At 43.3% G+C, this 24,944-nt stretch overlaps 2 protein-coding genes across 2 annotated transcripts in view; both read left to right on the top strand.

Moving 5' to 3' along the window:
- Window positions 1-24,944, top strand: part of LOC136640361 (zinc finger protein 585A-like) — a 474,925-nt gene that overhangs the window by 106,278 nt on the left and 343,703 nt on the right. The gene's annotated exons all lie outside the window — the stretch shown is intronic.
- On the top strand, window positions 1,245-10,557 carry LOC136640399 (zinc finger protein 624-like). The gene is made up of 2 exons (XM_066615507.1): window positions 1,245-1,350; window positions 6,980-10,557. The coding sequence occupies exon 2, from the start codon at window positions 7,042-7,044 to the stop codon at window positions 8,959-8,961; it is 1,920 nt and encodes a 639-aa protein (XP_066471604.1). The 5' UTR covers window positions 1,245-1,350; window positions 6,980-7,041; the 3' UTR covers window positions 8,962-10,557.

The raw sequence follows: 24,944 nt of genomic DNA, 5'->3' as shown, positions 1-24,944 counted from the left end.
TAACTTGAGGAGTGAGTCTTAAATTAAAGATAGTGTACCGTGCCTGCAAGGGAAAGAATTAAGCCTAGAGGGTCTCAGTGTCCCTGGACTGAGACAATGGCACATACAGTGTGGTGACAGTACTACTGAACAAGGGTCCTTGAGAGCTCTAGGGTTCAAGAACCAAAAACTCTGAGCACCCCAAAACCCTTGGAGTATACGACGGGGGGGAGAGCAGCCCCACCTGAGAACTCCAGCATTCATCTCTCTGTGGTTCAGGCCCTGTGATTCTGAGGTTTGCTCAGAACACAATATGGGTAGCACACAGCTTGCTATGCTTGACGGAGTGCGCTGCTCATGAGTCATGAGACCCTGTACCACTGAGATCAAACTTAACTGGGACTTCCCACCATCAGCTCCCATGCAACAGGGCAAGACTCCAAAAGGCCCTGAGAAGGAGCAGAGGGAGGTGAGCCCAGCAGCCTGGAGCACCAGCATCAAACAGGTTGAGCCAGCTTGGCTTGCAAAGTGCCCACAAAGTGTGGAACACGAGACGGAATCAGGGTCAAGTGCCCACCTCTTGGGGGGTGCAGCACTCACAGAGCCAAGCCAGATGGATCAGCCTCCTGTATGAACTTGAGCTGAACTGAACTGCATCCAGAAACTGAATTGGATCAGGATTCAGTGCACGTCTATTCAGAAGTAAGTCATTTTCAGAAATCATTTTCCAGAGAGGAGGTTTAAGGGCTGGTCATTGTTAATACTGTGACCTGTTCTTGCCCCATGTTTCAAGAGGGACGCGGAGAAGCTGGACCAGGGGTGCACACCCTCCATTTGGATTCCTTGGAAATGGCTGAGTTTTGTCTGCCGCACAGTTGTGTGTCTTTCTTGTCTTTCCTACTTGTGGAGTAATATATAGCTAAACTGCCAGGCGTTCCCCTTCACTTACCATCCACAATTTAAATTGTGTGTCTAATTCAAATTAAAAGCTGTGCTTTGTAATAATAAAAATTTCAGTATTTATTACTTAAGTAAAACAAACATAGTTTGTTGGCTTTTATTATTCTTCCCTTCATTTATCAGATATAGGGATGAACGCAGCTCACGACGCGGCCTTTGGCCGTGGTCCAGAAGAAGCTTCCCAAGCCCTGCTGTCAAAGAATGATTTCACTCCTTTGGTTTCTTCTCTGCCTTCACAGGGAGAGCTCTGAGGGTTCATGGACCTTCAGCTGAACTTAATGTTCTCTTCTCCTTCCCAAGGGCGATTTCCAGATGCCAAGCCTGAACTCATTGCGCAGCTGGAACGAGGGGAAGATCCGTGGGTTGCCGATGATCAGGGACTGGATGAAGAGGCCTCTGCCTTTTGTGGGGGTAAGCAATCCAAACCGAAAATAATAATGCAGCTATGCATTTAGTGAAACATTTCCACTTAAGTTTTATGTCATCATTTAACATAAGAACATTAGAAGAGCCCCGCTGGATCAGGCCATAGGCCCATTTAGTCCAACTTCCTGTACCTCACAGTGACACAGGACAGCAAGAGACCTGCATCCTGGTGCCCTCCCCTGCATCTGGCATTCTGATGTAGCCTACTTCTAAAATCAGGAGGTTGCACATACCCATCACGGTTTGTAGTCTGTGATGGAACTTTCCCTCCAGAAATTTTTCCAATCCCCTTTTAACGGCATCTAGGCCAGATGCCATCACCACCACATCATGTAGCAAGGAGTTCCACAGACTAATTACCCACTGGTTAAAAAAATGTTTTTCTTTTGTCTGCCCTCATCTCCTGACACTCAATATTAGTGGATGTCCCCTGGTTCTGGTGTTGCATGAGAGGGAAAAGAGACTCCCTCTGTCCACTCTGTCTATGCCCTTCATAATTTTGTATGTCTTAAAATTTCTACGTCTCAAAATTGTTGTATCAAGCAGGGCTCTTCTTTTATATTTTATGAAGTGTTTTTGCAACTGCATTTTTCTTAATAGATGCTGTTTAAAATTTGTATTGTGTTTTGTTCTCTATGAACTGCTTTGGAGGTACTTATTAAAAGATGGCCTATAAAGTTTTGTAATGTATAAATCATAAGGCTGCGGTGGGTTCTGGAAGAACTGCCGGATCTTGGCCCCATCTCCTGCTGCCCGCCAACTTGCTCTCCCCATGCCCCCCAGACTCCTGCGCTGGCCTGGAGATGCTAGTGCAAACTTATCTTCATCACTGCGGAGGCTGGATGCAGCCTCTGCAATCTGGTGCACATTCCTGCACTTGTCTAGCTGACTTCCACAAAGGTGCAAATAGACTTTACAACATGTTTGCGACCCTCCCGGGCCAGTTCCAGGGCCTTGAGTCGTGCAATTAGGTGCAATTAGGATTGCACTGTAAGTGTGCCTTCTCCTTTTACTCTCTTACTCTGTTTAGTTTGGGCTCCTACTCTCAGGTGAACTCTGGTCAACTCAGAGTGGACCTGTTTAGACTTGAGTTTTAGCACCTTGTCCAAATTATGCCTTCTTGCTTTGATTGATTGATTGATTGATTGATTGATTGATTGATTGCCCTCACTTAGCTCCTGTGTCCCAATTTACTGGACCTTTAAATTATGTTCTAACTTTCATTTAAGTTCTAAATTGGGTTAAGAGTAAGGTAAATTTAAATGAAGTAGAAAAGCTTATTTTCCTCTTTTTCCTCCTCTGTTTTGTTTACTTTCGAAGTGCCTCTGCCTTGAGCTCTTACTCTCCAGTAGACTCTGCTGCTCATCAGAATAGGCCTATGTAGACTTGGGTTGTAACTCCCTTCAGAATCAGCTCCCTGTCTAAAGTCTGCCTTACTGCTTTTAATTAAGTAAGCACTTAAGTATTACTTTTATTGTGGTCACCCAGCTCCTGTGTCCCAAATTACTGGACCTGAGAAGTCCTCCCTCAGGTGAGATGAAGTGCTAACTTTAGGTAAAGCTTAGAAAATAGAGAGTACACTTCCCTTCTCTTACTCCTCCTCCTCCTGCTCTTCATCTCCTAAATGTGGAGAGTACATTTGCCTTCTCCTTCTCTTCCTCCCTCTCCTTGTAAATAAATAAATAGGTATTTATATACCAGCTTTCTGGTCATCGGATTACTCCTCTGACTTTCAAGGCGGTTTACATAGGCAGGTGTTTCTAAATCCCTCAAGGGGATTTTTACAATCATAGAGGTTCTCTCTTTCAAGAACCAACCACATTTCAGAATGGATCTTCCTAGTTGGTCTCACTTCTGGCCTCCAGTTCGCCCACACAGGCTGACAAGCAGCTCCATCTCTCACATGGAGGGCAGCCAAGACGCTTCTTGCTCACACCAAGAGCAGGTAGAATGACTCAGCTGGGCTTGTCAGCTGCTTCAAGATCTCGCCGTTCTCAGCCGTTCAGGAATATGCCGGTGCCCTCAAACTGGCAACCTTCTGATGTTATCTTCAAGCTAACGAAGGCTCTACCCTCTAGATGAGACCTCCTGCTCCTTGTACAGATGCTTAACTTGCTCTGTCTTACTTGGCACTTTGTTCTAGGAAGCAGTTCATTCCAGGAGTCCACCATTCCTGTCCTGCCTTTCTGGGAAATGGTCCGTTTATCTTAAATTCATGGCATTTGCAAAATAAACTACACTAGACCAGCCCAGTGCTTCTTAAACCTAAGAATATAAGAACAGCCCCACTGGATCAGGCCATAGGCCCATCTAGTCCAGCTTCCTGTATCTCACAGCGGCCCACCAAATGCCCCAGGGAGCACACCAGATAACAAGAGACCTCATCCTGGTGCCCTAACTTGCATCTGGCATTCTGACATAACCCATTTCTAAAATTAGGAGGTTGCACATACACATCATGGCTTGTACCCCGTAATGGATTCTTCCTCCAGAAACTTGTCAAATCCCCTTTTAAAGGTGTCCAGGCCAGACACCATCATCACATTCACAGACCAACCACACGCTGAATAAAGAAATATTTTCTTTTGTCTGTTCTAACTCTCCCAACACTCAATTTTAGTGGATGTCCCCTGGTTCTGGTGTTATGTGAGAGTGTAAAGAGCATCTCCCTATCCACTCTGTCCATCCCCTGCATAATTTTGTGTCTCAATCATGTCCCCCATCAGGCATCTCTTTTCTAGGCTGAAGAGCCCCAACACCGTAGCCTTTCATCATAAGGAAGGTGCCCCAGCCCTGTAATCATCTTAGTCGCTCTCTTTTGCACCTTTTCCATTTCCACTATGTCTTTTTTGAGATGCGGCGACCAGAACTGGACATAAGAACATAAGAACAGCCCCACTGGATCAGGCCATAGGCCCATCTAGTCCAGCTTCCTGTATCTCACAGCGGCCCACCAAATGCCCCAGGGAGCACACCAGATAGCAAGAGACCTCATCCTGGTGCCCTCCCTTGCATCTGGCATTCTGACATAGAGACATCTATGCATCTGACATAGAGACATCTATGCATTCTGACCTCCCTTGCATCTGACAATACTCCAGGTGTGGCCTTACCATAGATTTGTACAACGGCATTATAATATTAGCCGTTTTGTTCTCAATACCCTTCCTAATGATCCCAAGCATAGAATTGGCCTTCTTCACTGCCGCCGCACGCTGGGTCGACACTTTCATCGACCTGTCCACCACCACCCCAAGATCTCTCTCCTGATCTGTCACAGACAGCTCTGAACCCATCAGCCTATATCTAAAGTTTTGATTTTTTGCCCCAATGTGCATGACTTTACACTTACTGACATTGAAGCACATCTGCCATTTTGCTGCACATTCTGCCAGTCTGGAGAGATCCTTCTGGAGCTCCTCACAATAATAATAATAATAATAATAATAATAATAATAATAATAATAATAATAATAAAACTTTATTTTTATCCCGCCCTTCTCCCTAACGGGACCCAGGGCGGCTAACAACATATTAAAAAAACAATAGATTTTAAAAACATTAATACAAGCAGATAAAAACATTTAAAAACACACTACAGGGCCATAAAAACAGTAGTCAGATTAAAAGAGTAAAAGAGCAAATCACCGAGGAATCAAGCCTGTAAAACTAAAAGATGTATAAAAAAGTTAAGAAGGCCAGAAATCAGAAGGCTTGTTTAAACAACAGTGTTTTCAGGCCTCGCCGAAAGCTCTCAAGAGAGGGAGCCATTCTCAAGTCAAGGGGAAGGGAGTTCCATAATGTTGGTGCCACTACCGAGAAGGCCCTATTTCTTGCAGCCCATCCCCGGACCTCCTTGGGTGGTGGCACTTGCAAAAAGGCCTTCTCTGATGACCTGAGATGGCGAGCCGGATTGTACTGGAGTAGGCGGTCTCTAAGATATCCTGGCCCAGAGCAGTATAGGGCTTTAAAGGTCAAAACCAGCCCCTTGAATTGGGCCCGGAAACGAATGGGCAGCCAATGTAGCCCCCGGAGAAGCGGGCTGACAATCACTTCTGGTCTTCACCACTTGGAAAAGTTTGGTGTCCTCTGCAAACTTAGCCACCTCACTGCTCAACCCTGTCTCCAGGTCATTTATGAAGAGGTTGAAAAGCACCGTTCCCAGGACAGATCCTTGGGGCACACCGCTCTTCACTTCTCTCCATTGTGAAAATTGCCCATTGACACCCACTCTGTTTCCTGACCTTCAACCAGTTCTCAATCCATGAGAACCTTTTTCCACTAGGACCCGCATTTAGAGTGACACTAATGGGACCCAGCTTTCTGAGCCTTAAGGAACAGTTTCTGTTGCGAGCTGCCTCTCTCCGTCCAAGCTGCTCCGAGACCGGTCTCCTGCTGGAGCTTCGCCAACGGCCTGGCACGGGAACGCTGTGCAGCTGTTGTTTATCGTTTCTGTGCCTCACAGCCCAACCTCTTGCACCCCCGACGACAAGGAAGACTCAGAGGCAGAAGTTCTCCTCCACACTCCTCCTTTACTTATGTACAGATAATATTTACAAGTCCAAGTAGTACAAATGGTACACGATCCACACTTTCAACCAACGTAGCCTCCGGCTCACAATGCTCTGCTTCTCCCACACACTTGCTTGCCTCTGCTGGACATTTATATTTCTTACAGCCAATCACAGCATTGGACATTACTGCACAGTCATGCTGACTGTGCAGCTGCTGCCACACATACACACACATGAGATCACCTGATGCAATATCTCCAGATATTGCATCAGCATGCAGCTCCCAGGATGCTGTGCACTCCTGGTTTGGCCAAGGCTTCAGGCCTGATACTGTGCAGCCAGTAAATTTACAGTCAGGCTGGGGTTCAGCCTGTGACAGTTTCACTTTACCAGCCATTCAGGCCTCTGTTTTTCTCCTTCTTAATATGGTGAGGGGAGGGTCCACATTCTGGAGCATTTGTTGAGCTCCATGTTTATTGGATCAGAACCATTCTCATGGCCTTGCATTTCCCTTTGCCTTACCTTCAATAAGAGCTGAGGTACATGCACCTACCCACAGGTAAAGGTGCATGCATCACTCAGTTTCACTTTCCATAGGGCTCTAAACTTTTTCCTTGTCAGCTTGGGGGGGGGGAGAACTTCCTTCCCAAGAGTGTGTTGGGGACTGTGTTCATAGAACATTTTGGTAGTATTGCTTCCCCCTCAGCCTGCTCTTCAATGTTAACCAAGGTAGGTTTGCATACTCATGAGTAAACATGTACATGCTGCTCCATTTCTGTAGGGCTCAGTACATTTTCCTTGTCAGCTAAAAAAGACAGGTTAAAAAATCATCAAAAATCATATTGTGGCCCATAGTTTGGGAACGAGTGCAGTAGAATAATTAAATCTTATCAGTGAATCAGTAAACAAAAATACTGATGCAACCAATGACTGGGCAGAGGTTGTCAAGATTCTGCTTTGCTTGCCAAAAAACCCTGAATTCCACAACCAGAACCAAACACAAATAGTGGCTGGATATATACACAGAATGCCTCTGAGGACAAGGACTTAGACATGCCATTTCTCTATTCATATGCTTAAAATACTTTCTTTTGTTCCAGGAAGCAGCAGACAAGATAATGAGGATCAGGGACAGTCCCACTGGGTATCATCAAGAACTGTCATGCATGAGGTACAAGACGTGACTTTTAGAGACCAAGGCAGAACAGAAAAGAAGGAGCAAAGACAGACAGGGAAATGGAGAAACCAATGGGAAGCTTTTCAGGGTGGAAATGACATCCTGGAAGAACCAGAAAAAGGAAACGGAGAGAGCAAGGAACAAGGCACTCAAGGTGCAAAAACTTTCAGGAGTAAATCAAAATTGAGAAGTCATCAAAGAAACCACACAGGGGTGAAGAAATATAAATGCTTGCAGTGTGGAAAGAGCTTCAAGTGGACCCAAAGCCTGACTGTCCATCAGAGAATCCACAAAGGGGAGAAACCCTATAAATTCTTGGAGTGTGGAAAGAGCTTCCGTGTGAGCTCACACCTGACTGTACATCAAAGAATCCACACAGGGGAGAAACCCTATAAATGCTTGGAATGTGGAAATAGCTTCAGTCTGAGGTCAACCCTAACTAGGCATGAAAGAACCCATACAGGGGAGAAACCCTATAAATGCTTGGAATGTGGAAAGAGCTTCAGTCTGAGGTCAACCCTAACTGTGCATGAAAGAACACACACAGGGGAGAAACCCTATAAATGCATGGTGTGTGGAAAGAGCTTCAGTATGCGTTCATACCTGGGAGTGCATCAAAGAACCCACACAGGGGAGAAACCCTATAAATGCATGGTGTGTGGAAAGAGCTTCAGTATGCGCTCATACCTGAGAGTGCATCAAAGAACCCACACAGGGGAGAAACCCTATAAATGCTTGGAGTGTGGAAAGAGCTTCATTCAGAAAACAAACCTGACTGTTCATCAAAGAACCCACACAGGGGAGAAACCCTATAAATGCTTGGAGTGTGGCAAGAGCTTCAATCAGAAACCTTTCTTGACTTTTCATCAAAGAACCCACACAGGGGAGAAACCCTATAAATGCTTGGAGTGTGGAAAGTGCTTCACTGAGAGGTCAGCCTTAACTGTGCATGAAAGAACCCACACAGGGGAGAAACCCTATAAATGCATGGTGTGTGGAAAGAACTTCAGTACACGCTCATACCTGGCAGTGCATCAAAGATCCCACACAGGGGAGAAACCCTATAAATGCTCCGAGTGTGAAAAGAGCTTCAGTACGCGCTCATCCCTGGCAGTACATCAGAGATCCCACACAGGGGAGAAACCCTATAAATGCTCTGAGTGTGAAAAGTGCTTCACTGATCGTCAAAACCTTAATCTGCATCAAAGAACCCACACAGGGGAGAAACCCTATAAATGCTTGGAGTGTGGAAGGAGCTTCAGTCAGAGGACACACCTGGCAGTGCATCAAAGAACCCACACAAGGGAGAAACCCTATAAATGCTTGGAGTGTGGAAAGAGCTTCAGTCTGAGGTCAACCCTAACTGTGCATGAAAGAAGCCACACAGGGGTGAAACCATATAAATGCTTGGAGTGTGGAAAGAGCTTCAGTTGGAAGAAAAGCCTGACATTGCATCAAAGAACCCACACAGGAAAGAAACCTTATAAATGCTCCGAGTGTGGAAAGTGCTTCACTGAGAGGTCAGCCCTGACTGTGCATCAAAGAACCCACACAGGGGAGAAACCTTATAAATGCTTGGAGTGTGGAAAGAGCTTCATTCAGAAAACATACTTGACTTTTCATCAAAGAACCCACACAGGGGAGAAACCCTATAAATGCTTTAAGTGTGGAAAGAGCTTCACTCAGAGCGCAAACCTGACTGGGCATCAAAGAACCCACACAGGGGAGAAACCCTATAAATGCTTGGAGTGTGGAAAGAGCTTCGCTCAGAGCTCAACCCGGACTGTGCATCAAAGAACCCACACAGGGGAGAAACCCTATAAGTGCTTGAAGTGTGGAAAGAGCTTCATTAGTAGCTCACAACGGACTGTGCATCAAAGAACCCACAAAGTGGAGAAACCCTAGAAATGCACCAAATGGGGAAAGCACCTCATGATATTGAATCAAAGAAACCGCACTGGGTGAAGCCATAGAATTTAGGACTGGGGTGAGAGCTTTCACTATAGAGCACTAGTTCCCAAACTTTACCACCTAAAAAATTATCAGTTTGCCAGCTATTGAAGCCTCTGTGGCTTTAGTGGTGATTGGGCATCAGTGCTACCCCCAGAAGCAGTTTTTTAACCCTTGATGCACATAACTGCCATGGTAGCATAGGTATATTGAAAATAAAACATTGAAATGAATGGGACCCACCTGAAATTGACTCGCGACCCACCTAGTGGGTCCCAACCCACAGTTTGAGGAACACTGAAACAGAGGATTTAGAATGGGAATCGGAGGGAAAAAATAGGATGATCCAGAGAAAAGAGAAGAATTGGAGAAGGATGAGATTAAAGTGGCGAGTGGCAGACGTTCACCGACAACAAGAACAAAAAGGCAAAAGGAAAGATAATGAGTAAAAAGAAGCATGATGGTTAAAGGAAGCTGGAGTATTTACTTAGTCAACATTAGGGCACATTCCTAACCAGGTCAACTCAGAAGTAAGTCCTATTTTGTTTAATGGGGCATACTGTCAGAAAAGTGTGGTTAGGATTGCAGCCATAATGGGTTAAGCCCACTTTAAAAATATAAAAAGTCTTCTATAAATATAAAAATGAAATGTGGATATAACTGTTTTATAGATAAGAACATAAGAACAGTCCCCTATGAAATGGGTAAAAATGAATCAAAATGTATCAAAATATTGCTGAAAATATAAGTGTGTGGAAGGATTGTTTTCTGGTATGTGGTGGTCATGTAAGCAAAAAGATGCAATTATATTGGAGAACGGTAAAGAGTTTAATACAAGAGATTGTTGACTTTGTTATCCCTTTGATAGCAAAATTATTTTTTGTTTAATCTTATTTTAGATAATATAAATAAAGAAAACAATGTGTATTTAGTTATCATGGTATTGCTAGAATTTTATAAGATCAGCCATTTTTAACTGGTGTGCCACGAGTGGTCCACAGGTGTGCCACAGGAATTTGGGGGAAGACCATTTATTAGTAGGGCCAATGGGGTTTTGAGCCACCCCCTGGCAGCAGGGTGTGCCTTGTCAGTTCACAAAAACCTGATGGTGTGCCTTGACCATTTTAGTGCCTTGTCAGTCTGCCGTGAGATGAAAAAGGTTGAAAACTGCTGTGTTAGATCTTGGAAAAATTTTAGAACTTCAGTGAAAGATGAACTAATAGACAAAATAATGAATGTCGTGGAAATGGACAGACGTTCAGAATTATTATATTAGCAACAAAAATAGATACAGATTGAGCAATGAAAGACATTTTACGCAGGACATTTAGAAAATATAATGTAGGGCATTTGGAAGAATTTATTATGTATGATATGGATAAATAATAATAATAAGTGAATGCAGAAGAGAAATTAGAGTGGGAGATATAGTTAATTTATTAGCAGTAGTGGCATATGGTATTCTGCCCTCCCAAATCTATGTGTATGTTTGTATTGATTTGTATTGTCGTTATAATGTATTGTTGACGGTTGTGATAAAAAATATAGAGTATAAATTTGGAATGTCTAGTTTATACTTGTACAGATTAAAATAATACTCAAGCATACAGTTGTGATGTTCCCTTAACCTTCCTCCTTCCTCTCTCAGAGCAACAGAGCTACTGGTCATATAACAAAACTGATTTGACAAAATGAGGTAGCTCTTCACACAGCATGTAGTTAGCCTGTGGAATGCTTTGCCACCAGGTGTAGATAGGGTCACTGGCTTTGATGGCTCTAAAAGTGTTGTCATTCAGGGAGTGTCCATTTGCCATCACCATGCCAATGTGTTGCCAATCGGCCAGTGTGATGCACTTGGCATCAATGTCATTGCTGGGGCTGACCGACTCTACTGAGCTGGAATGACGGGTTTGGGGGCCCTGGTGCCAGTCAGTGATGTCTTCAGGTCTTTTACTTCAAGGCTGATGGCTGGGAGCCCAAAAAGGTTACCTCTCGCACGGTAAGCACAATTTTTTCTCAAACTGAGAATATAGTGGGACTCTTAAAGGAACTGCATCATACCATTATTTCATTGCAGTTATGTGCTCCTTGCTGCCACAAGGAACAAAAAAAAGGTATGCAAATTCTTTATGTAAGCACTCACTTTCACTGACCCGTGAGAGTAAACCTGCTCAATTGATTTACGAACCAAACTGCATTGCAATTATAATTCCTCGGCATGGAGGGAATCATTTTGATTGGAGTAAACTAAGGCTAGTCAAGAATCATCTTGCTACTCTACTAAGAACAACTTTTTCCTTTATTGATCTTCGGAAAATCAAAAAACTGTTTCCAACCAGCTCCACAGACATGTTCCTGTTATATTCTCTTCCATCCGCATCCCGAAACAACTTCTCCGGCGTGCAGGAGCCTTAAGGAGAAATGGGATTCTTCTCCAAAGACACTTCAGGAATACCCAAGTTACGAGCCTCCTTCCTTTTATTCCCTGTAAGCACGAATCCAGGACTTCGACTCTTCCCTCATCTTCTAACCAGAAACCATTGTCGAAATTTCCTTAGTTTTCAGTAGCTGGGACCAATTCTTTGGAGCGACTTTTGATTTTTCCCTTCTTCAAATGGAAACTGATGATCCTAACCTTCAGGGAAAGACTTTTGAGAATTCAGCTCAACCCTCACCTGTTTTTAACTTTCAAACTTCTCCTGTGATTTTAAATTTCTTGACTAAACCCATTGTTTCACCTTCTTCAGCCACTTATGCCTGTGAGGGATGTACTTCTTTACCATCTTCTCCAACATGTAATCCTGTTACTTCATTATACCCAAATTCTATAGTGGAAAATTGTTCCCACCCTGGTTCCTTTTTGTTAGTGGATGCAACAACCCAATCCATACCCCCTTTAAATTTTAATTTTATAAGCCCTGACTCTCAAGGGCCATTGCCGATTACTGATACAGTCCAAACCCTACCCAATTCTCCTGTTTCCACGTGGCCTCCTTCTCCTAATCCCCTCATCCATCCATTAGTTGATTACCCACACATGTATCCAGTATTACAAACTGTAGTCCGCCTGTGGCTATTGACTCTTTATCTCCTACTATATCACTTGACCATTCACCAAATCCTAATCCTTCTGGTTGACAATCCACTTCTGTCCAAGTTGTTCCACCTCCAGCTACCCCTTTTAAATTAATTTCTTGGAATATTGCTGGCTGGAGAAATAAATTCATGGACTTGGATTTTTTAAGTTATCCTTCATCTTTCGATTTAATTTTTCTTCAAGAAATGTGGTCACTAACCCCTCTTTATATGCCAGGTTTTATTTCATATTCCCTACCTGCCTTTAAAACTAACACAAGAGGCCGCCCATGTGCGGGCCTTTGTTGCTTCTTAAATTTTTCATCTAGACTCTCATTAAATTCTTTATCCACACGGTCCTCTTTTTTTCAAGCTTTCCTTCTTTTAACTAACAACATCCAAATATTAGTCCTCAATATATATGTTCCACCTTCCCACCCAGATTGTCTTTCGTTCTGGGATGATGTCAAATCCTTTATATTTGACTATCTCAAGACTAACCCCCTTGTGTTTTTATTACTCTTGGGAGATTTTAACTCTAGGTTAGGCCCTGATAATGTAGCATTAGCTCAATATATGAACTGGGTCTTAGAAGATTTTACTGTCCCGGAATTCCAAGGACTCAGATCTTCCATGGATCCTTCCTTTAGTGCCTATACTCCTTATTTGGTAGATCTTTGTCTTGAATTTAATTTGTATATTTTAAATGGTTCCTTCGAAAATGACATCCCAGGCAGATTGACACACCTTTCTCATAAAGGGGCTAGTGCCTTGATTATATCCTCACTTCCTTAGAAATTTTCCCCTTTATTACACATTTTATTGTCGATCAACGGTCTGATAGTGATCATTTGCCAATTCTTTTGAATCTGTCTTTCACTCCTCCTTTTGAGGGGCATAACTCTTCTCCTACTTATATATCTCACAGCCTTAGATGGTCCTCTAAATCTGAGGAGGCTTTCCAAAACTGGACCAGAACGAGGGAGGTTATGGATTTTTACTCAAAGCTATCTGTGACTCGATCGCCCTCCCTCGCTATTGAACTCTATGAGTTGCTCACTCAGTCGCTGGTTCAGTCATTGAGATCGCCTCGGGCTTTGACTACACGCTTTCATTCTCCTTCTTGGTTTGATGCTGAGTGTTGGACTGCCAAGAAATATGTTAGGCAATTCTTTCACTTTCTTTCAAGCAGAAGTTGCTATCTTATCATTGTTACATAACTTTTTTAAAAAAAGTATCTAGACCTCATGACTGTGAAGGGAAACCTGAAATTGTGCAAGTAACGGCTGGTGAATTCTCTGGATCCACGAAGGGGTGGGAATCGGCTGGACTAACCTTTACATCTTGGCAGTGATCTCAGTGTGGGTCAGCATAGCATAAAATACTGCCAAACAGTACAGATTCCGTGAGCACAATGCAAGGCCTGTTTGGCTGAAACACCTGGGAGGAAGGAGGGGCAGTAGCAGCTGCACTTAAGAGGTAGCTGGTCTCTGCTAGTGCCTATATCTGCCTTTAGTTCTCGCCTCCATGCATTTGTCAGATGTTTTCGCTGCACACAAGTCACTGGCTATCAGCATTGTTGCAAGGTGTTGCAAGGTTCAAAGCAAGACTCAATAGTCAGGGTGATTGTCTGCAAGCTTTTATTACGTTGCCAGCAACGGGTATCTCAAGGGACTCCTGTCCAAAGCATTGAGAGTGAGTATCAATCTTAACCAGACCCTTTATAACATTTTGGGTCCTTTGTTTGAAGATTTGAACTTCCCATTGGCTGATGTTTAACATCATAGATGGGGCTAACTCTTAATAGGCTGTAGATAGCCTTAGAGACACTTTATAGGTGAGCTTCAAGTTACAGGTTTCCAAATAAGGTAAAATTAAACCATTAAACTTATTGAACACAAAGTTTTCAAGAACCAGTACAGTGTGCTATAACCTTATTTTATTCAGAACTGGCCTGGCATTGACCAATTGGCAGGACTTCAGACCTATTTCTTGGCATACATCTCCTTTCCTGATTAGGATGGCCTTGCTTGAGCCATAAGAACATAAGAACAGCCCCACTGGATCAGGCCATAGGCCCATCTAGTCCAGCTTCCTGTATCTCACAGCGGCCCACCAAATGCCCCAGGGAGCACACCAGATAACAAGAGACCTCATCCTGGTGCCCTCCCTTGCATCTGGCATTCTGACATAACCCATTTCTAAAATCAGGAGGTTGCGCATACACATCATGGCTTGTACCCCATAATGGATTTTTCCTCCAGAAACTTGTCCAATCCCCTTTTAAAGGCGTCTTGGCTAGACGCTAGCATCACATCCTGTGGCAAGGAGTTCCACAGACCGACCACACTCTGAGTAAAAACATATTTTCTTTTGTCTATCCTAACCCGCCTAACACTCAATTTTAGTGGATGTCCCCTAGTTCTGGTATTATGTGAGAGTGTAAAGAGCATCTCCCTATCCACTCTGTCCATCCCCTGCATAATTTTGTATGTCTCAATCATGTCCCCCCTCAGGCTTCTCTTTTCTAGGCTGAAGAGGCCCAAACGCTGTAGCCTTTCCTCATAAGGAAGGTGCCCCAGCCCTGTAATCATCTTAGTCCCTCTCTTTTGCACCTTTTCCATTTCCACTATGTCTTTTTTGAGATGCGGCGACCAGAACTGGACACAATACTCCAGGTGTGACCTTACCATAGATTTGTACAACAGCATTATATTAGCCATTTTGTTCTCAATACCCTTCCTAATGATCCCAAGCATACAATTAGCCTTCTTCACTGCCGCCGCACATTGGGTCGACACTTTCATTGACCTGTCCACCACCACCCCAAGATCTCTCTCCTGATCTGTCACAGACAGCTCAGAACCCATCAGCCTACATCTAAAGTTTTGATTTTTTGCCCCAATGTGCATGACTTGACACTTACTGACATTGAAGCGCATCTGCCATTTTGCTGCCCATTCTGCTAGTCTGGAGAGATCTTTCTGGAGCTCCTCACAATCACTTCTGGTCTTCACCACTCAGAAAAGTTTGGTGTCGTCCGCAAACTTAGCCACCTCACTGCTCACCCCTGATTCCAGGTCATTTATGAAGAGGTTGAAAAGCACCGTTCCCAGGACAGATCCTTGGGGCACACCGCTTTTCACCTCTCTCCATTGTGAAAATTGCCCATTGACACCCACTCTCTGCTTCCTGGCCTCCAACCGGTTCTCAATCCATGAGAGGACCTGTCCTCTAATTCCCTGACTGTGGAGTTTTTTCAGCCACCTGTCTTATCTCTCCTTCATTCCTTCTCCTGTTCTCAGCAGAACACTGTGCGGTTCTCTGCCAACCTCTGTTAAGCAAGGCCCTTTAAACCTGCTTTTAACAGTTTTTTCTATGCCTTAATTCTATTTGACTATTGTGACCAATTACTTATTAAGGGGTATAGTGCTGTGTATCTTTGCCAAGAAGTGATCTCTTCCCTTCAGTGGTTGCCTAGCACCTTGTGCTCAGGCTTCAGCCAGCTTCTTTTGATTTTTCATATATTTTAACATAAAACAAGCCAAACTTTCACTGTATATAGGATTTCTTTTTAAGAAATCCTTCTCCTATTTACCTTTGAACACATAACATGTCAGGCAAACTGCTTTTTCCCAGCTCCCTTAAACACTCATTTCTCCATTTCAGTTGCAACTCAAACAAAGGCTTTCTCAAGAATGTTTTTGCTTAACTAATTAAATGTATTCTTTTTCTTTTTTTAAACAAATTTTATGTATTTATTACAGATACAGGTAAGGAAAATCAGTTAGACTTAGGGCTGGGACTACACAGGTTACACATGAGGGTTTTGGCCATGGATTACAACATACGTTAGTCCAACTAAAATAAAATAAAATAAATGATAATGTCTAAAAACAAAATTATTCATCAATACAAAAATTATCATATCTGTTGTGTTTTTTTACAATGCTTTATTTATTTATTACAGATCCAGGTAAGGAAAATTGGATAGACTTAGGGCTAGGACTACTTAGGTTACACACAAGGGTAATGGCCATCGATTACAACATACATTAATCCAAACGAAATTATTCATCAATACAAAAATTATCATATTCATTAATCTACCGGTTAATAGTTTAACTAAACAATCTCTAACCTTATCTATCCCATCATAAAAAGGCTTCAAATATTTACTTAAACATCTTATCTAATTCTTAATTTCTAATATCACATCTAAAAGGAATGTCTCCATTTACAATGGTATTACACACTTCAATATCTCTTATAACATATTATATATAGTTTTCATATCTATCCAATCATAAAAAGGCTTCAATTTCTTACTTATACACTCTTCTTACCACTTAACTAACATCTGAAATAAAATCTCTTATCTGATTCTTAGTTTCTGATATCACATCTAAAAAAAATATCTCTAGTTACAATGGTATTACACTTCACCTATCCACCACATATAATAAAAAGTTCCCTCAATTCTCTACTCATCCCACATTTATTTGTTAACCCAAAATACACGTTTAATATTTTCTCTAAAATAAATTGGCATATATAATTTATTTTATATACCTTCTCTTTTAAAAAATAACCCTTTTATTTATCTTAATACCACTTTAATTTTCACAATACTTATATTCCAAATTCCATTTTCATCTAATTTAATTTAATATAATTAATAAAATACTCATCATTTCTGACAAAAATTTAACTATCATATTTGTTATCAAATTTGTTAATCTACTGATTAATAATTTAACTAAACAATCAATATTTTTTATCTAAAATTATTTATCCAATCATAAAAAGGCTTCAAATTTTTACTTATACACTCTTCTTACCACTAAACTAATATTTAAAATAAAATATTTCTTATCTGATTCTTAGTTTCTGATGTCGCATTTAAGAGGAATGTTTCCAGTTTAAATGGTAATACACACTTCAATACCTCTTGTAACAGTTTATATATCATTTTTCAATATTTCTTTGCTTTTTCGCATATCAACCACATATAATAAAAAAATTCCCTCTTTACTTATCCAACATTTGTTTGATGACCCAGGGTACATTTTTACTATTTTCTCTGGAATTAAATACCATCTATAAATTATTTTATATAATTTTTCTTTTAAAGAATAACCCTTTTAGTTATCTTAATGCCACTTTAATTTTCACAATATTTGTGTTCCAAATTTTCATTTAGATCTACTTTGATTTAATATAATTAATGGAATACTCTTCATTTCTAAAAAGAATTCAGTCCATTAATATCTACAAAAGGAAAAAAAGAAAATTCTACTTGTTCAGCCATTTTCACTTTCTTTCTTAGTACTTCCTTTGTTCTTTGTCTTATTGGTGTTTTCCTTCTTCCTCCTCCCACTGCTCCTTCCATTTCTTCTTTTTCTTCTTAACTCTCTTAAATTTCTTAACCCCTCTCTTTTCTTCTTTCTTTTTCTTCAATCTGTTCTTTTTGGGTTTAATCCAAAAATTCTTCCTCTTCTTGAAACAACGTGCTCTCTGAAAGTTCCCTCTTTTTTCTTCCTTAAGATTCTTAATTCAGATAATGATGGTTCCTTTTTCCATCTCCTGTCTCATTTCAAAAATCTCCACTTCTTTAGTTTCATCCAACATTTGATCCATTCTTTTTTCTTGTCTGTTATTTATAATCTGTTCCTGCATGCTTGTCAGGGAGTTTATTTGCTTCATTTGTTCAGATAATTTGCTGACCTGTTGCTGACTTGTTGCAATTTTCTGACCTGTGAAATCCCACAACAAATCTATTAATTAGGACTGGCTTTTACTAACATCCTTTAAATTTTTAAATGCCATTCTTATCAATATCAAATCAAGCCAATATACCTCTGGCTGTAAAAAACAGAGATAAAATGGTCCAACAATTTCATTATCTTGTTTCACCTTCTTGTAGGGCTAATTTCCAATTTTTTTATCCAAAAAGCGTAAGTCAATATTCCACTGCCAGTCAATAGCAATGTCAAATCAGTCAAACAATTACGAAGTCATCCAAATTTTATTATCTTGCATCCCTTCTTCCAAAAGGGGTGGATCAGTAATCCAGGTCAATAACACTGACAAATTAAGTTAGTATGCCTTTAAATGACCAGGCCTGAATGGAGCCTTCTTGCTAGGAAAGCGAAAATAAAAGTTATTTCAGCCATTGATGATTATTTATTTCTTTTCCATGCATACAATTCAGCAGGGTGATCTTATCTTCTATCTCTGTCCTTTTCTTGCAGTCACCCTTATTACGAAACAAAAAAAATACTCCAGCAAGGGTTTCTTTAAATACAGATTCGCTCATTTCCCAACTGGGTGGCTACCAGCCAACATAAATAATCTTAAAGTTATCTTTTCCTCCTTCCAAACTCTTGATTGCAGTTCTTTTTATAGCCTTTTAATGAGCTGGTTACTCACAATTTAAAGCTTTTTTCGCTGTCATGTATCTAGGCCATGGGGGGGGAATTCTCAGCTGTCCAAATTGTCTCCGAAGATGGCGTCCGGGATACGATGTGATACAGCACAGAGCAAATGGGGAAAAAAAACCCTGGAATTGTCATTCCAAGAGACCCCCCATTCAAGCTCTCAGCCTTCATTCCTTCTTCTTGGCAACAAAGAGTACCTCATTGTTGAGGCACTTAAAAAAACAGATCTATTTAGCAGTCCCCTGGGAGCCTCCAGGTTCCTGCTACTTCACTGAGTCTTAACTCCACCCCCCAAATGTATTCTTTTTCTAAACTCGTCTCTGCAGGTGTCTGTGTCCCGCTAGCTAAACCTATTTCAGCCTGCCAACTGATAATACTAAAACTTTTCTTACTGCAATGTTGTATATATGTGTGTTTTCCCAGCTTGGCTGGCCGTATATTTCTGCCAAGAAGGAGCTTTATCTATCTTTGAGATGCAACTCCCTTTTCAAAATTCCAAAGTCTGTGAAACTAGCAAAACAGCTTTCTAAGCAGCTTTTCTGTGAGACTAACTTATGATTGAAAATGGCTTTCGCAGGTCCACCACTGATATGGTATTCTCCCTTAGACAACTGCAGGAGAAATGCAGGGAACAACGACAGCCACTCTTTATAGCCTTCATAGATCTCATGAAGGCTTTTGACCTGGTCAGCAGGGACAGCCTCTTCAAGATTCTCCCCAAGATCGGGTGTCCACCCAGGCTCCTCAGCATCATCAGGTCTTTCCACGAGGACATGAAGGGCACTGTAATCTTTGATGGCTCCACATCAGACCCCTTTGACATCTGAAGCATGACATCCTCTTTGCCGACGATGCAGCTGTCACTACCCACTCTGCCAAAGATCTCCAGCAGCTCATGGATCGTTTTAGCAAGGCCTGCCAAGATTTTGGACTGATGATCAGCCTGAAGAAAACACAGGTCATGGTTCAGGATGTGGACTCACCTCCCTGCATTATAATCTCTGCACATGAACTGGAGGTTGTCCATGACTTTGTGTACCTTGGCTCAACGATCTCCGACACTCTTTCTCTCGATACCGAGCTAAACAAACGCATCGGTAAAGCAGCTACCACGTTTTCCAGACTCACAAAGAGAGTCTGGTCCAACAAGAAGCTGACAGAACATACCAAGATCCAGGTCTACAGAGCTTGTGTTCTGAGAATACTTCTGTACTGCAGCGAGTCATGAACTCTTCGCTCACAATAGGAGAGGAAACTGAACACTTTCCACATGTGCTGCCTCCAACGCATCCTCAGCATCACCTGGCAGGACAAAGTTCCAAACAACACAGTCCTGGAACAAGCTGGAATCCCTAGCATGTATGCACTGCTGAAACAGAGACGCCTGCGTTGGCTCGGTCATGTCGTGAGAATGGATGATGGCCGAATCCCAAAGGATCTCCTCTATGGAGAACTCGTGCAAGGAAAGCGCCCTACAGGTAGACCACAGCTGCGATACAAGGACATCTGCAAGAGGGATCTGAAGGCCTTAGGAGTGGACCTCAACAAGTGGGAAACCCTGGCCTCTGAGCGGCCCGCTTGGAGGCAGGCTGTGCAGCATGGCCTTTCCCAGTTTGAAGAGACACTTGGCCAACAGACTGAGGCAAAGAGGCAAAGAAGGAAGGCCCATAGCCAGGGAGACAGACCAGGGACAGACTGCACTTGCTCCCAGTGTGGAAGGTGTCATGAATATGTACAGTTTAGGCCTAGTAACATGTAAAGTCTGAACCAAGCTAAAACAGTAACACAGAAGTGGCTTGCATTTCCTAGCTGCAAGGGATTTACAATTCAATGGAATGTGATAATGTAGCACCTAGGCAGCCAGAAAGACGCCCATCAAGGATGGAATGCAGCTGTAGATCTCCAGGGGGAGGGAAGAGCTGAGAGGGTTAGCATCCAGCCCCACTTCCATAGGACAGTCTTTTTGTCTTTGTCTTTGTTGGGGAAAGTTGTGGGTGCAAGATCCTGCAGCCTGGTCCAGGTCCAGGTCCAGCCAAGATCCTGGGCCATGTGGCCTTATAGAAACCTGGAGGAAAGATCCACAAAGAAAGCTGATCCAGGTGAGAGTAGGGAAAAATAGAGATAGCCAGTTAACTTTGTTGTTTTATGCCGATATGTTTCCTAGAAGTTTTTATGCCTCTAGCATTTGCTGCCTCTTGTAACTTTTTGTAACCCCATGTAATTAATAAAGTAAAAATCTTTTTACCATGTTGGTTCATTGTCTGTTGGGATCAAAGGTTCAGAATCCTGCCTAGCCGTTCAGCAAGCTACCAAATCCTCATTGAGGACTAGTGACTTGAGGACTGAGGCTTTAAATTAAAAAAGAGTGCTCAGTGCCTATAAGGATATAGTTAAGCCTAGAGCAGGGGTCGGCAACCTTAAACATTCAAAGAGCCATTTGGACCTGTTTTCTGGAGAAAAGAAAACCTCGGGAGCCACAAAACCCTTTTGACATCTAAAATGAAGATAACACTGCATATATCGTTGTTTTTTTTACCTTTATGCTATGTATAAAAAAACTATAGTGTGTTGCATTTTTGAAATGAATGAATTGCTACAGAGAAAACAATATGTAACATATTTTAATGTTACAAGATCACCATAATGTTAAATTTAGATTTACAGATAAAAAACGAAAGAGCTAAAATAAAATACATTTAAATTAAATACTAATTTATTTTCCCAGGGCCTGCCCTAGCCAATTTGGTGCTATAGGCAAGACTTGGGCTGGTGCCCTCCCTAGCAGAAAATCCTGACCAACAGTAAATAGTCATCTTTCTGTCTTTTCCACAGTAATGTAAAAGAGGAACAATGAAATACAAAATCTAATGACTAGTATTTTTCAATACAATACAGAGATTTATAGTTATTACTCCCCCTTGTATGTCCCAATTTATAATGCACTCCCCTCTTGTATATGCAACTTTTATAATGCGCTCCCCTCTTACAGGTCCCATTTTTATAATGTAGCCCCTGCTTGTAGCTCCCTTGTAGGTGCTGGGGCACCTTCCTTATGAGGAAAGGCTACGGCGTTTGGGCCTCTTCAGCCTAGAAAAGGCGCCTGAGGGGGGACATGACTGAGACATACAAAATTATGCAGGGGATGGACAGAGTGGATAGGGAGATGCTCTTTACACTCTCATGTAACACCAGAACCAGGGGTCATCCTCTACCTGTCTCCACAGAAGTCAGTCCCAGAAGAGTGAACTGGGCTTCCTCCCAGGGAAGTGTGGACAGGAATGTAGCTTACCTGGCTCCTTCCTGCCCATTGCCTCAGCAGTGCTGCGTCTCCCGCGCTTCTCTGACCAGCCTTGCCTCTTCTGTTCAGCCCCCTGCCCGCTGCAGGGCGAAGGAAGGAAGAGCGCAGGGAAGAGGTGCCCGGCTGCCCCCCCCGCACCTGCTCGCAGTGGGGCGGGGAGAGCAGATCCAGGAGAGCGCAGCTGCCCCTGCCTGCCTGCTGAGGAAGGAGCTGCTGTGCGCGCGGGGGGGGGGGCGCTTTGCAGGGAAGGAGCTGCAGCTTTGCAGGGCGGAGCAGCGCCCCGCACTCACCAGCAGCCACCCGCAGCACATCGCGCCGGAGTGAGGCGCCCTCTGGGCTGGGCTGGGCTGGCTGGGCGGAGACCAAGGGGAAGGGCACCCCGCTTCCAGCCCCCACTGGGGAGCCACATCAGAGGACTGAAAGAGCCGCATGCGGCTCTGAAAACACAGGTTGCCGACCCCAGGCCTAGAGGGTCTCAGTGTCCCTGGGCTGAGGCACTGGCTCTTACAGGGTGGTGGCAGTACTATCGAACAGGGATCTTTGAGGGCTTTAGGGTTCAGAACCAACAACTCCGAGCACCCCAAAACCCTGGGAGAGTAAGACAAGTGTACGACAGAAGGGATTGTCACTCCCAAATTGGCCTTCTCAGCCACACTAGACGCTGTTCCAGATCCACCATTCAGAGCACAATACCAGAGTCTTTCGACACTGAAGGTTGCCAAGAAGGATTCTATGTATTTCTATGCTTTAGTCAAACCTTTAATAAAATCAGGCAGTTAAAAATGGCTACCATATCTCTATATATGTTGGTTACACTTTAAGGACAAAGACTATTTTAAAGCTTGGAAGAATAACTGGCAGGCAAACATGGTGATATCCTTGGCACTTCTGTGACACTTCTGTGAAAATAGCAAACAGCTTCTAAAATAATTCTTTCAGTGTTTTAATGTAAGGCTTCTAGCTAAGACAATGACACTGTCCTTTGCTCTAAAAAGCATGAAAGAATTACAATTTTAAAACTGTAGACTGTCTTTGCTAAGATGGGTATTCTTCTGCCAAATAACACCCATCTGCTCGTAGTGATCTGTTTTAGTTTGCTATTCAAACAGAGAGCGTTCAAAGTCAGAAGCTTCCCTGGTATTTTCTATTTCTTCCTCTTATCTTCTCGCCTCCTCCTTACTTTCAAAGGGGAATAGGCTTTGTCTTTGTCTAAGTCAAATATGTGTTGTTCTTCTAAAATTTATCTTTTTCCAGTAGCAACCTTGACATTTAGCAGAGCTGCCAATTCAGCAGAGCAGCCAGATTTCAATTTTTAAGCTTTTCCCTAAATGAAAATAGTGTGGCTTTTAAGCTTTTAAGCATTTGCCCTAATGGCATATTACCCTGCTTATTCTGTCACCTTCTATCAGCATATCACGTGGCAGAGAGTTCCACAGTTTAAGCACATGCATTGCTACTTCATCTGTTCTAATTCTACCTACAGAGTCACTTTATTTCCCTTCTGGCACCACCTCCAGGACATCCTAGTGTGATGCTGAAAACAGACTTGACTAGAACTAGATGAGGAGAAGAAGCACCCAGTGGAATCAGACCAAGAGTCCATCTCCTGCCCGAGTTGGCTCCTAACCGTGGCTGGCCAGATGCTTCCAGAGGAAGGGAAGGCAACAGTCTTTCCTTGCTGTAAGCTAATTCACTGACACCTTGACAGCCCTGAAATGTTTTTGTCACTGCAGGTCCAGCTGCAAGGAAAGCTTCCCCTGGAGGCCTTCTGCTGGTCACGCAGCTATTGACAACACCAGGAGATCAGTCAGAAAAGAGAGAAGGGACCAGCTTCACCTGGAGCCTTGCTCTTTTGATCCAAGGTCCAAGGCTTGACCTTAGTTGCTCTCTCTAGCTCCAAGGAAAAGGAGTGCAGCCGGACTGTGTGCATGACTGTGGTCATGGGGGGGGGGGGAAGAGGAAGAAGAGGAATTCATTATCCAGAGAGGAGGTTTAAGGGCTGGTCATTGTTAATGCTGTGACCTGTTCTTGCCCCACATTTCAAGAGGGATGTGGAGAAGCTGGCTCAGGGTGCACACCCTCCATTTGGATTCAAATGTTTTAGCTCCACGTGAGTCACTGGCTATCAGCATATCATGTGGCAGAGAGGTCCATAGTTTAAGCACATGCATTTGCTACTTCATGTGTTCTAATTCTACCTACAGAGCCACTTTATTTCCCTTCTGGAACCACCACCCCCCCGACATCCTAGTGTGATGCTGAAAACAGACTTGACTAGATCTAGATTAGGATAAGAAGCACCCTGTGGAATCAGACCAAGATGGACCAAGTGTCCATCTCCTGCAGGGGTTTCATCAGGGTAGAAAGCTTCTTTGGGCCCCTTCTCGAATGGGGAGGGGAGAGGATGAAACAGACTGCAGGATGGTGGTGACAAGGGAGGGCAAGCCTTTTCCTAAAAACTGCAGAGAAGACCACTTCAGCATCTCTGGCTGGGATCTCAGGAGAGGGAGATGCTTGCAGGACAGAGCTGAACCTGCCACTCTCCCTTCTGCACCCCAGTCCAATGCCCCCAGAGCTCATCCTCCTTTGAACTGGGTTTAGGGGTGGAAGCGCATCAGGGGCACCAAGAAGCTTCCTCCCTCCCCAAAGGCTGCAGCAAAGGTAGTGTGAGCATCTTTGGCAAAGACAACAAAGAACTACACCTCCCAGCATGCTCTGGATCCAGGGGGAGGGCAGTGCTCAAGCATTCCTGGGGACTCATGTTCCGCCTCTCTTGCCCGGTTGGAGGAGGTCTTGGCGGAGGCTGGCAAAGGAGAAGGACCCTGGTTGCTTTGCTGCCCTCAAGCACAGGCAGGATCTTCCCTTTGCACTCTGCACTGGAGGAGAGTCTGTGGCTGCAGAGGTGGGTGGTCTGTGCGACACCCAGGAATAGTGCAGTGGGGAGGGGAGGCTCTTCCCTTGGGTGCATTCAGAGTACCTGGCATGCTGCACTGGGAAGGGGTGTGTGGCTCGCCTGTGGACCTCCCTGTGCTGGAGGAGGGAGGGAGAGGACAATCCTTTGTCCTGAGCACAGATTCTCTTTGGGGAAACTTGCTAGAAATGGCTGCGCCAATGATCACAACCAC

Source organism: Tiliqua scincoides, chromosome 2 (assembly GCF_035046505.1).
Source record: "Tiliqua scincoides isolate rTilSci1 chromosome 2, rTilSci1.hap2, whole genome shotgun sequence".
Lineage (NCBI taxonomy): Eukaryota > Metazoa > Chordata > Lepidosauria > Squamata > Scincidae > Tiliqua > Tiliqua scincoides.
The sequence above is the reverse complement of the archived record's forward strand: the minus strand, read 5'-3'. Positions and strand labels throughout refer to the sequence as shown.

Excerpts from the sequence above, each read along its gene's own strand:
- LOC136640399 (XM_066615507.1), top strand. The coding sequence starts at position 7,042 with ATGCATGAGGTACAAGACGTGACTTTTAGAGACCAAGGCAGAACAGAA.